The sequence below is a fragment of the Diuraphis noxia genome, unplaced genomic scaffold, assembly GCF_037042655.1.
Source record: "Diuraphis noxia isolate RWA-SAM2 unplaced genomic scaffold, SU_Dnox_SAM2 contig0003, whole genome shotgun sequence".
Lineage (NCBI taxonomy): Eukaryota > Metazoa > Arthropoda > Insecta > Hemiptera > Aphididae > Diuraphis > Diuraphis noxia.
In genome coordinates, this window is record NW_028301713.1 from 7,138,992 (window position 1) to 7,151,480 (window position 12,489).

The following is a 12,489-nucleotide window of genomic DNA, read 5'->3' on the forward strand; positions in this document are numbered from 1 at the left end:
CACACGAATTTAATCACGTATTCACGTGTAACCGTTCACAACATCAAGCCGGTTATCGTCGCCGAATCGCATATCTGCGCATTATCCCTTATCTCATTCGTACGACAACAATCATATTAATATACTACTTGCCAGTTGCCACTAATTGGTAGTAAATACTAGATATTTCGAAATTCGAAGGGATGAGACGATATTATGACTAAATCTCTTGTTTTTATTTTAAATAAACTTCCTATTAAATAGTGAAAATTTTACAGCCATATCAAATTTGAATCCGGTTTCATTACGGGAGCCGGACACGGGTATCAATCATTCAGTATTTCGGAATTTTGTAATTTAACTCATAATTAAATCACTAAATGCTATTTGACATAATATAACACTGGATTTGATTAAAAGTACAGTAGTATAGTAGGTAGGAGTATAGTAGTAGGAGTATAGTATTAGATTAAACTACCATTATATCAAACCATAATTTATTACTTATTCAAATTAATAATAATTATACAAATTAGTCTATTGAATATTACAGCAAAATCATTCAGCACTAGGTAGGTATATTTTCTAAGCAAACAACAAAGTGTAAAAAAAAAGATGAAGCAAAATTTAAGGATAAAAAATCTCGTAGGCTTAAATATTTTAAAGCCATACTGATGATTTTAGTAATACCTTTTAAGCATAGTAATTAATTTAATTTATTAATATTATTAAGGAAATTATTAAGATCAAAAAAAAAAAAAAAAAAAAAAAAAAAATACATAAGAACTAATAATTAACAATATCATACAAAAATTAAATAGATTAAAATAATATAAGTTATTACTTATCTATGAGATATTTATTTAAATTAAACTTCACAGTCCTGTAAAAGAAATATACATATATATATATATTAGATTTATAATACAATATACCTTCTATAATATGATAATATTATTACATGTAAAAAATAAAAAATTAGTTGAAAACAGTAAATTATTGTTCATTTACATACACAATAATATTTAATAATCTTATAACATATGTTTTAGAATTTGAACGAAGCAATGAATGTTTTAATTTCTACTGTTTTTTTAATTTATGTTTATTTGGAACTCAGTATTCCTCATACAATATATTTAGAGCAACTAAAAAATATAAAAAATACTTAAGTCCGTGAATTATTTTCAATATAAAAATGTAATTCAAAATTCCAAAATCCAAAATCCTAAGTTTCAATACTAGGACAAAATTTTATAAAATGTATATATAAATTATAAGATATATTTAGAAATAGAGACAGAGATATTATGCCAATGCTCAGAATCATTCCTCTTATGTAATAACTCATCAATAAAATCAAATTTTAAACATTTAGTTACATACTAAAAGATGAAGTACCTTTAAGACCTATCTCAAAGTGACTTTTTTGTTTTTTTTTTTAATTACAAAAATTGGATACAAAAATGTAACTTAATAAAAGTTAAAAATATTTTTAATTGATATAATGAGGTTAATAATAATAATTTTATTTAATATTTACCAATTATAATAAAAAAGAAAAAGTTTTTAGTAACTGCCACTTAACTATTCACTCATTTTTTAATGATTATAATACTATTGACTGAAATTAGAAATATCTTATATTATAAGTAATAATTAAAAAAATAATCAATAAATTAAGTGATTAGCATTATTAATAAAATAAATAATTTATGTAATGTAATATTGAAATTTTATTAGGAAAAATATATTATCAACAAAAATAAATAAATCATTTACATACCGCGCAATGTTACTGACACAGTCAAAACTAACGCTACATCTGTATTTAGGAGTTTCCAATTTACCATCGCCTAATCGTATTAAAAGTCCCAAATCAGATAACGTATTAATCTATAATAAAAAAATAAAACATTATAATAAATATTTAAAATAAATAACTAATCAACATATTTATGTTATGTTAAATTATTATCAATTGAAATTTTGAATAATGGTTCTTTGTATGATTACTTGTGCTAAAAGGTTGGCATTCATGTTCGTATTTTCTTCAATAATAGCATAAAATATTGCTAGTAAACGATCTAAAGAGAAAGTTTTAGGTCCAACCAATTGAGTGGCGGAATTTTCTGTTTTATTTGTCAACCGATTAGTTTTCCTTTTTTTGTTTGATGCTTTAACAAACAATTTCCTATCATATTTTGGTAAATTAAATGATGCAATATAAGCAGCGATTAAAAAATATTTGGCATAGTATGGTAAATCTAGAGCAAGTTTTTCAAATTTTGTTTTTTCATCAGACAAACTATTGACATTTTCCAAACTGAAATCATAATTATTACTATTATTAATTAAACAATTTAAGTTTATTTATTCATCAATTAGAAATTTAACTAATAATTACAAATAAGGATGTTAAGGGATGTTGGAGCCTTATTTGTTTTCTCTCTGTGACCCACACACAACATATAAAATGTATATGCAACAGAAGTGCAAAACCAGCTCTATACTACTACTTTTAGTATTAGGGTGAACCCACTTATTATCAAACTATCAGTTAAGAACATTACCTGTTGCTACGTTGGCTATTTAATGATATTTTTATTTGTGTACAAATTATGAGAGTATAATTACAAATTTAAAATGATTAAAAAATGTATAGAAAATATTTTAAAAATCCAATGTTGTGAATAGGTAATATTCTTAACTTTAAGTTTGGTAATGGGTGAATTCGCTCTGATATTGAAAGGAACAATGTAAGATTGGTTCTGCTCAACATAAATTTGCTATCTTTATTTACCTTGTGCACGTTTGAGAGAAAACAAATGGCATTGGCATCCTTTTAAAATAAAAACCTCTGTTATTAACTAAAAGTTATAAAATAGAAAATATAATTTTAATTTAGTTATTGTTATAGCATAGTAAGATTATTTTAACTTTTAATTTTATGAGTTTTGGTTTTTAATTTTTTATCAATGCTATACTGTGTTAAATTTGTATTGTTTAGCTTTAACGGATTTTTTTCAATATATGATTTACTGCATTTCAAAAAAAGATCAATAATATAATTTTTAATATTGAATTAGGTACATTTAGTATATTCAACTTTTCAAAAATTTATCAAACATTCCTTATACCTAATTACTTTTAATAGATGCTTAACTAAAATATATTTATTAAAACATCCATATAATAAAACATATTATGGTTTGAAATTACATATAAATATATTTTAAGTATAGCATTTTTGTATAGGTACCTTGTTCCTAGATAAACATTATTTAACAATAAGTGAATACTAGGACTTATTTTTCTGTATAGTAAAGCTTGGTTAATATCTGTACATGATCCATCTTCTATTGGCTCTACATACTTGATGAATAGAAGCTTTGCCTGCAAATGAAGATATGAAATTAATAAAAATAAAAAACATTTAGTTTCACAAACAGTATTATTATTTATTGATTATCTTATAAAATTACCAAATGTCTTAATTCGACTAAATCTCGACAACTTCCATAAAATGATCTGATAAAAACATTTAAAAAATTTTGGTAAATAGACTCACTCCAATTGTTTGGTCTATCTCTTAATAAAATATCCAATATATCATCTACAAAAAATAATATTATCAATAAATTATTTGAATTAATAATATCTATTTAAAATATTACCACTATTATACTGTTCAAACACTATTGGAATACAATTGATGTCTTCATCAAATTTAGCAGGGAGTACTTGGCTAATAAATATAACACAAAGTTGATAACTTTTTATAAGTTCTTGTAATTTTGAAAACAAAACTATTTGTTCATGTCTTAACATCTCACAGTTATCCAACACTATAATTACTTGTACTTGTTGAATTTCTGCTTGTTTTAATATGTTTAAAAATTGCATAAAATGATCACACCGATTAGGTATGTCGCTTTGCTTAATTCCTAAAGAGAAAAAATGATTAAATGAAAAATTTGCTATGCTTACACGTAGGTAATGCATACACTAGTAAAATAACTACAATAATTGACAGCGAATAAACGATACGGGACCTGGTGGCAGTATTGTGCTAAACATTTCCCACCCGTTCCTGGTTATTTGAACGGAAAAAAAAGAAGGGAATGCATACTACTTACTTACCTAATAAATCTTTTAAAATAGGTTCAAATAATAATCGACTTGTGTAACAGCATATAGAATTCACAATAGATGATTTTACTGACTTTCCAAGTAAATTCAGCAATCGAGTCACTAAACTTGTCTTACCAGTAGATGGCAGACCATGGATAAAAACACTTGGTGGTAAAACTTCCTGTAGAATAAAAGACCATATAATACCTAGTTAAAAACTGCAGCTGCATAGCAAACAAAAAATGATACTTTCGCGAGTTAACTACAGTCCTATAATAGAGACTTATGAACTTCGAGTATTAAAAATACCTTTGCATTGCCTCTAGATGTTACTTTATTTTAAAATGTGTAATAACAAAAACAAACTGTACTTACGTTTAAAAATAAGTTGGTCAACGTATTTATTTGTACCTGCCTAAATGGAAACTCAAAATTTAACGTATCTATTATGGAAGAATTTTTTGATCTCGACATCATGGTAAATCATACAACTGAATCGGTTATGAATTAATGAAATATCAATCGAAGAATAGTAATATCTATTGCAATGATTTTATAGATGAACAACTGTAATTAAATGAGTACACATTAATTGACAATTGTAAACAATGTTTTGACACTTAAGTTGTGACGTGCAAATGTTTTGAACAAAATATAACAATTTATTAACATTATAATATTATGTTATTTGCTATTATCAATGATTTGATTAAAAATGGAGGGAAATGTTATAGCGATAGCACACAAATATGGAGAATTTATCTTGATATAATAATATCTGCTATCTGCAGTCTGCAGTCTGCCTCTGCAGTTCTGCACAATGCGAGCAGTGCGAGCCGTGTCCCGTTTGACATAATATTGTGTAGACAATTTTAGCAAAAATGCCAAAAACATCAATCGATATTCGATATTCATAGAAAATTAACCTTTGAACTTGAAACTTCACTATTTTTATATTTTTATAGTAACTTGCACATTCATGAACAATCACAGAATATTCTTTGGAAGTGTTGAATAATATTCATGATCATGATATTCAGGGATTTACCTGTTTTGAATATCCTCAATATTGCAATATTTTTTTGAAATATATCTCAAAAATTGCTTCTCGCTGCGATAGAAAATCAATAATGCTTACTCTTTTAGTTCTCAAATAACGCGTCATTTAACAAGTAACAGTACCAAGTACAAATTATACATTTATACATACTTGTTCCATTTAATTTTTATCCATTAAAAATACTTCCAGTATTTAATATGAAATAGACCTGGTGTCTGCTAATAATCTTTTTACGTATCAGATATATTTATAATTATTTTATATGAATAAGCAGTATGATTGCTGTGTGGAGTCATGAGTAACTATGTAGAATTTTAAAAGAAAAATACAAAATATATTAAAACAGATTATAAAATAATGTGATCATTGCCCTCTGTTATTTGTCGTATAGTTTTTAAATAGATTTTTTTTCTCGTACATGCATTTCTTTATAAATATTGTCATGAGTATATGCTCCATATGATTTATTAAATTGTTTAGTATTTATGTATCACATGTAAGACAAATAGATTGTTATGCATAACAATTTAAGATATTATAAGATTCTGGATTCTAATAAAATAAAAATTCTTAACAGTAATTTATATATTTTAAATGGTAATAAAGATCTGGCATTGATTAAACGTTTGTAAGTCCTGACAAAACTAATTTAGTCAATATATTTTATAGTTGTATTACCTATAATTTATCTGCAATACCTACTCTTACACATCTAAATCATGTCTTCTTGACTTTATCACTTGCAGTATAGTAATTAAGTATTGACTTAGTTTAGTGTGAGTGACATGTTTCTTTATTTATTTTTCATACCTGTAGAATGTTTAATCTCTGTCTACAACTCTTTCCTTTGAACCTCAATTGATAATCCCATAAATTAGGTACTATAGGAAGTTATCTATATTATTGCAAAAATATAATGACAATGGTGTTAAAATAAAAAATAATTGTTAAGTAGGTCTTTTATTATTGGAGGTCTGCAATTTTAACTTATGATGAAAAGGGAAGTTATATATAATTATCAATACACAAGTTATATGTTAATTAATTTAAAATTTTTAACACAGTTAATCATACTGTATTGTCCGTATCATATATAAAAATAAAATTGTAAATATTATAATAAATATTGAATAAAAATAATGTAATATTTTGTGGATATTATGTTGAAATCAATTGATTTATGTCTTACACCCTAGATATGTATATACTTTGTACAGGGTGATTTTTTTTTTAAATGTACATGTTGCAGTATGAAATACATGCTATCTTGAAATAAATAAATAAATAAATATATATTTTTAATTTAAACTTTTTGTTTAATAAAATCAATACATCCGTCATTGCTGTTTAGAATCTAAAATATATTTATCACTATGAATAATAAATAATAACATTTAATCTGTGTATTAAAAATTATATATAATATGAATACATTATGACCAATAATGTGTAAAAAATTTTTAAACAATACCTTATTTAATACTTTAATTTTAATTTTTATATATTTAATTATTGTAATTTGGTTTTTTTTCGTGGATTTTTTTCTTGGCTTTTTTTCCCTACATTCAAATAAAATATACCAGATTCATATCTATTTCATGGAACATAAATATTAGTAATTATTCCCTCTTCCTACTAGTGCACGGAATAAATAGCAAATAACCACATAAAATTAGAATTTTTTAGGGCTTTAACTAAAATGTTTGTTCAGTTTGATGAATTGTTGATTGTTTATTACAAATGTAAATAGTTTAGAAAACATTTACAATATAAACTTAACTGATATTCAATTTTTTGGCTTACATTTTATAATAAATTGAGCAATGTAACAAAAATAAATTGTTTAATGTATAATATATAAGAGAATCAGGGTTACTAAATTAATGGTGGAACAAACGCAAATTAGTATGAGCCAACACGACGTTTTGTTCATTGCAGTAATTGATTACTTCTTCATCATTTGTTGAACCAGATGGACAAGCTATGTATTCAACTCCACTCTAAATAAAATGTATAAAATAACAATATCAATTTAGTTAAACAAGAACATTTACAACTATTTATTAAATATACCTGGACAGCTCTTTCAATGTTATCACTGAATGGGAAAAACGCATCTGATGACAATACAACTCCTTTCAACTTAGCAGACCAGGCATGTCTATCTTCAGGGGTTAGCTCAGTAGGAATTACATCAAACAAACTTTCCCATCTACTGCGTGAAAGGCCATTTCCAATAGTTTTACCAATGTAATCATCAATGGCATTTGCTATCTGAGCTCTTTTGACTGACTTTTTGAATTTCATATTTAAAACATATGGATGTTGCCTTAACCACCTACAAAAACAGAAAAACCAAAAACATTATTCAATTCAAATGAACTGCAATGCAATTTCGGTTACCAATTATCAGCTTTATCACCAGCTAGTCTAGTGCAGTGTATTCTTGATTGTTGTCCAGCTCCAATTCCTATAGCTTGACCATTGAAAGCGTAACACACTGAATTACTTTGTGTGTATTTTAATGTTACAGTAGCAAGAATTAAATCACGTTTAGCTGCATCTGTTATCTATACCAAAACAAATATGTAATTAATAAATTATTCTATTCAATATTACATTTTAGTAAAATAATGATTAGCTTACATCTTGTCTTTTAGTTACAATATTAGTAAAAAGATTTTCATCAATTTTTCCATCATTACGTTTCTGTTCTAACGTCATTCCAAACAGAACTTTACGCTCTACAGGCTTGGGTGTATAATTAGAATCAATTTGTAACACACAATAATTTCCATTCTTTTTTTTTTTGAGCAAATTTAAAGCTTCATCGCTATATCCAGGTGCAATAACACCATCAGAAACCTAAAAAAAAAACCATCAAAATTCAATAATAAATATAAGAGTTTATTGTACAAGGTAAATTACTTCTCTGGAAATAATTTTAGCTGTAACTAAATCACAGGAATGTGATAAAGCAATAAAATCTCCATATGAAGACATGCGATCAGCTCCTCTGGCACGAGCATAAGCAGATCCAAGTGGAGTCATAATTTCAAGTAAATCACTCACCATACATAATGAAGCCTTAGAAAAAAGTTTTAATCAATCAGAAAAAAATTAAATTTAAGTCAAAAAACTATTTTACTTCAATTTGATTTAATGGTATGCCTAAACCAACTCCAGCAGGACTGACGTGCTTAAAAGATGTAGCAGCTGGAAGACCAGTTACTTCTTTAAGTTCTTTAACCAATTGCCAGCTATTAAAGGCATCACATAAATTGATGTACCCCGGCGAACCATTGATTACTAAACATTTAACAACAATATATCAATTACATTTCTAAATGGTTAAATACTACAATATCAAACAATATAATTAAAAACTTTACATAGGTTTTATGTTTAAAATATCTAACAAGTAATTAGAGAAGTACTGATTCTAAACCGTATGCTTTTTATTAAGAGGGTGCAACACCCCTAGCTATTTGTTATCTCAGTCTTTAAAACGCATAACATAACAAATTTACGCTCAGCATTTCACGTTTTACTCCATTAGCTTAAAAATTAAAGTGAATAGACCTATTATGAAACTTGATGGTAAGAACATAATCTGTGTTTTTTGGAAGTATTTTTACGATAATACAGTTTTTAAGTGAGTTATGCACATAAAATTAATTGTAAAATAAAAATGCTCATAACTTACTTAAAAAACTGAATCATTGTAAAAATATTTCCAACAAAACACAAATAATGTTCTTACCATCAAGTTTCATAATAGGTCTATTCACTTTAATTTTTAAGCTAACGGATTAAAACATAAACTGCTGAGCGTAAATTTGCTATGTTATGCGTTTGTAAGGTTGAGACAACAAATACGAGTGTCGTGCCCTCTTAAGATTATCATTAATATAATAATGTGTTTTAAATATAATTTAAAATAAAATAAAAATTACTTAATTTTAGTGATTAAGAAATATGAATAATGTGTTTTATATATTTTATTGACGTTGATAATATACTAACTAAATATAATATTTAGAATCTCATTAATTACCAAATTTAAATTTATACTAATTTAATATTTTACATGAGCTACATTACCTTTTAATGGTAGCTTTGAATCTGTAGTGAAAAGTTGTGCTGGGCATTGGTGAGGATTCATGCCATACCTCAAATTCATTTGACTCTCACCGCCAGAAAATTTCTTGCGAAAATAATCTGATATACAATCATCATAAGTTGCTGTATGTGTAAATGCCTTCAATGCTAGTTTTTTCCGGGTATCTAGAAGCGTGTCATTGTTCAATGATATCTCTTTGGATATTTCCAAATAGTCTGCCGGATCACAAAGTACTGTGACACGCTCATGATTTTTGGCAGCAGCTCTCAATAGTGTTACACCACCAATATCAATATTTTCAACAGCATCTTCAACATTTGTATCAGGCTTGGCTACAACTTTTTCAAATGGATATAGGTTACATACTACTACTTTTATTAGGCTGTAGTTATTTTTCTTTAAATCGTTCTGGTCAGCAGGTATTAAACGCGCTAATATACCTAAAATAGAAGTGACATTCATAATTTCAGTATTAGTAAATATTATGTTATACATAAAAATTATATTTTTATAATATAATAAATTTTATGCATTAAGATTACCTCCATGAATTGCTGGGTGTAAAGTTTTCACTCGGCCTCCAAGTATTTCTGGTGCACCAGTGAATTCGGAAACGCAAGTAACTGGTAATTTTGCGTCATTTTTTATAAAAGAAGCAGTCCCTCCACTTGCCAACAATTTGAAACCAGCATCTACTAAGCTTTTGGCTAGATCTAATAATCCAGTTTTATCCGATACACTAATAAGAGCTAAAAAAACATAATGTTAAGTAAATAATTTTGTTGAAAGAATATAATATAATTATTTTAATTATACATTTAATATTCGTTATCTGTAATGAAAAATGAATTGAATAAAATATATTTATAATACCTCCATATAATTACATTTAGGTAAGTACCTACCTGCAGTTACTTAAATTCTTATTATTGTTACACAAGAAATTTGTTAAGTTGAACCGGTTCAACATAAGCCCGAACCGGATCCAAACATCTCGGAACGTATTATTTTTCACGCAGGTTCAGCCTAACAAATTTCTAGACGGTTGCCAGAAAGGAACCTATCTAATCATAATTTATATTCCGAAAAAATATCAATTCAAATGTGTCAGCATTGGTAGGAAAATTTCAATGTTATTATAAAAATGTAGTTACCCAAGTTAACAGGAGTCGCCATAGTTTCGCAATCTAGGTATTAAAAAAATTGCGAAAGTTGAAGTTATTATTCAAAAGTACCAGCGCTGAAATTTTTTGATTACATGAAACACGTGTTGAATCATTCGCTGAAATTGGCTCTGTAATAATGTGTGCCTACCGCCACTGCCTTGTAGACGCCAGACGGGTAGGTACTTGGTAGGAGGTAGCAAGTAGCAATAGCCTGGAACTGATTTACTATAGTAAGACAAGTATAATATTATCATTTTTCATTTATCAGTTCGATGGTTGATAACCCCGAGAAAATTATTTAGTCAAGAACTCAATACTTCAATAGTGTACCCAGTACCCACCACGAAATACGAATTATAAGATTATCTTAATTCGCCGTGACGCCGTACCCACACTATTTACATGTAATTGTAATTATTGTTAATTCTGAAAAATGATCTCACAATCTATCATAAAACCTTTTGATGATAATTAAAAATTAAAATTAATTATTAATTAATAATTGATTTTGTTCATATTATTAAAATAAAATACCTACTATACTGTAGCTAGTACTATACTACTATTTCGTTTACGTCAATAATCACCTATGTACAATAATTATTATTGTATAATATTAAAATATTTATAGTGATATAATAATTGTTACTATAACACGAACTGAAATAATATAATATTATTTGGTTTTGGTACATATGTAATTATAATTAATTACCTACTAATAGTTTGTCGGTCTACGGTTATAAGCACGATTAAAGATAGTAAAATAACGTAGAATCATAGATTGTTCGTTGGGTTCAAGTTCACATGAACTTTTTATTCAAATTCTGATTCTTAAATTTTGCTAGTATATTTAATAACCATACGTTAAAATATGATTTTACACCAGTTAAAGGCGTCCTGTGGTAATACAAGCTTATTTTTTGAATTAGAACCCATTTGTTTTACTGCAAGCTAGGTATGAATCAGATTTACATTTGAGAATTTTGATATAAGCGTTTAAATCAATACTTGGATGACTATAATTTATGAGTTATTAAAATGCATGCATATCATAAGATGTCAATGGAATATTGTTTTCTCTCTCAAACCCACTTGGCAACAAATTGAACGCTTTCACCTAAAATCATTTTTTTTTTTTTTAATGTTTTTGAGTAATCTTAGAGTAAAATTATCTATTCGCCACAAGACATTCAAAAATCTAAAAATGCTAAATGCTAAACTAAGTATTTCATATTAATACATTCAACTGTCGACGTCAAGTTTAAGTACGTATAATTAGAATTCCAAAAATCAGAACTTAAATAAATTCATAATTAAATTAAAAGTTATGATGACGAAATAACTGTGGTGAGCAATGAGTATGGTTGGTAAATCACTTTGTACAATTAATAGTTACTTATGTCTTATAAATTATAATTTGTAAACATATATCCAATACATTCTGTGGTGTGATAATAATTATTGCATAAATGTATAGTCGCGGCTATAAGTTAATATATTAGATTAGCGATAACATTATATGTTACAATATTATTATCATAAATTATGTAATAAACTAATAAAGTACAATAACGATTCACAAATCACAGTGTTATGTATGTAACGAATGTACAATTAATATTCGATTTTAAAAATAATATGAGAAATTGAGAAATATTATCAAGTATGACGCACGTGGCATCAGTTCGCTAATGATATTATTCAATGTGTGGTGCTATGACGCTGGCAAGAAGAAATAACGATGCTATAGCAGTAAACGTTATCTTGCACTAAATTGCCCACTGTGCATAATTAAAAATATATGGTGGTAGTCGGTAGACATCTATAACTTGAGTGTCCCTAGACATTTTTCTAAGGGGAAGAGGGCAAAATGAATTTAAAGAATAAATGAAGATTTTTTTATACATTTTTTTTTTTTTTTATTAACAAAATAACATTTACAATCTGTTCATAATAAAATATAATAAGCAAATACCTATGTTTACAATTATAATAGTGACTTTGGATACATGAGAAGGGAAGCT

General features: G+C 26.6%; 2 protein-coding genes across 3 annotated transcripts; both read right to left on the minus strand.

Annotated features, from left to right (window-relative positions):
- Positions 1-497: 497 nt before the first annotated feature.
- Orc5 (origin recognition complex subunit 5) lies at positions 498-4,779 on the minus strand. 2 transcript variants are annotated; one of them, XM_015510334.2, is made up of 8 exons: positions 4,489-4,779; positions 4,123-4,294; positions 3,657-3,926; positions 3,465-3,595; positions 3,242-3,375; positions 1,996-2,305; positions 1,766-1,875; positions 498-862 (listed from the first exon to the last, which is right to left on the minus strand). In XM_015510334.2, exons 1-8 carry the CDS (start codon positions 4,588-4,590, stop codon positions 820-822), a joined length of 1,272 nt encoding a protein of 423 aa, XP_015365820.2. In that variant the 5' UTR covers positions 4,591-4,779; the 3' UTR covers positions 498-819. The 2 variants fall into 2 exon arrangements, with proteins under 2 accessions (XP_015365820.2, XP_089080644.1); XM_089224518.1 differs by lacking the exon at positions 498-862 and adding an exon at positions 1,091-1,127.
- A 2,105-nt stretch (positions 4,780-6,884) lies between these two features.
- Positions 6,885-10,699, minus strand: LOC107163088 (bifunctional purine biosynthesis protein ATIC). The gene is made up of 9 exons (XM_015510323.2): positions 10,451-10,699; positions 9,839-10,045; positions 9,278-9,736; positions 8,322-8,482; positions 8,102-8,260; positions 7,820-8,038; positions 7,577-7,743; positions 7,247-7,511; positions 6,885-7,173 (listed from the first exon to the last, which is right to left on the minus strand). Exons 1-9 carry the CDS (start codon positions 10,470-10,472, stop codon positions 7,054-7,056), a joined length of 1,779 nt encoding a protein of 592 aa, XP_015365809.2. The 5' UTR covers positions 10,473-10,699; the 3' UTR covers positions 6,885-7,053.
- Between the last annotated feature and the right edge of the window lie 1,790 nt (positions 10,700-12,489).

Excerpts from the sequence above, each read along its gene's own strand:
- Orc5 (XM_015510334.2), bottom strand. The coding sequence starts at position 4,590 with ATGATGTCGAGATCAAAAAATTCTTCCATAATAGATACGTTAAATTTT. Across the intron at positions 3,376-3,464 it reads TAGTCGAATTAAGACATTTG|GCAAAGCTTCTATTCATCAA; the intron begins GTAATTTTATAA and ends CTTCATTTGCAG. Across the intron at positions 1,876-1,995 it reads ATGCCAACCTTTTAGCACAA|ATTAATACGTTATCTGATTT; the intron begins GTAATCATACAA and ends TTTTTATTATAG.
- LOC107163088 (XM_015510323.2), bottom strand. The coding sequence starts at position 10,472 with ATGGCGACTCCTGTTAACTTGG. Across the intron at positions 10,046-10,450 it reads GGCGACTCCTGTTAACTTGG|CTCTTATTAGTGTATCGGAT; the intron begins GTAACTACATTT and ends ATGTTTTTTTAG. Across the intron at positions 7,512-7,576 it reads GGTGATAAAGCTGATAATTG|GTGGTTAAGGCAACATCCAT; the intron begins GTAACCGAAATT and ends CTGTTTTTGTAG.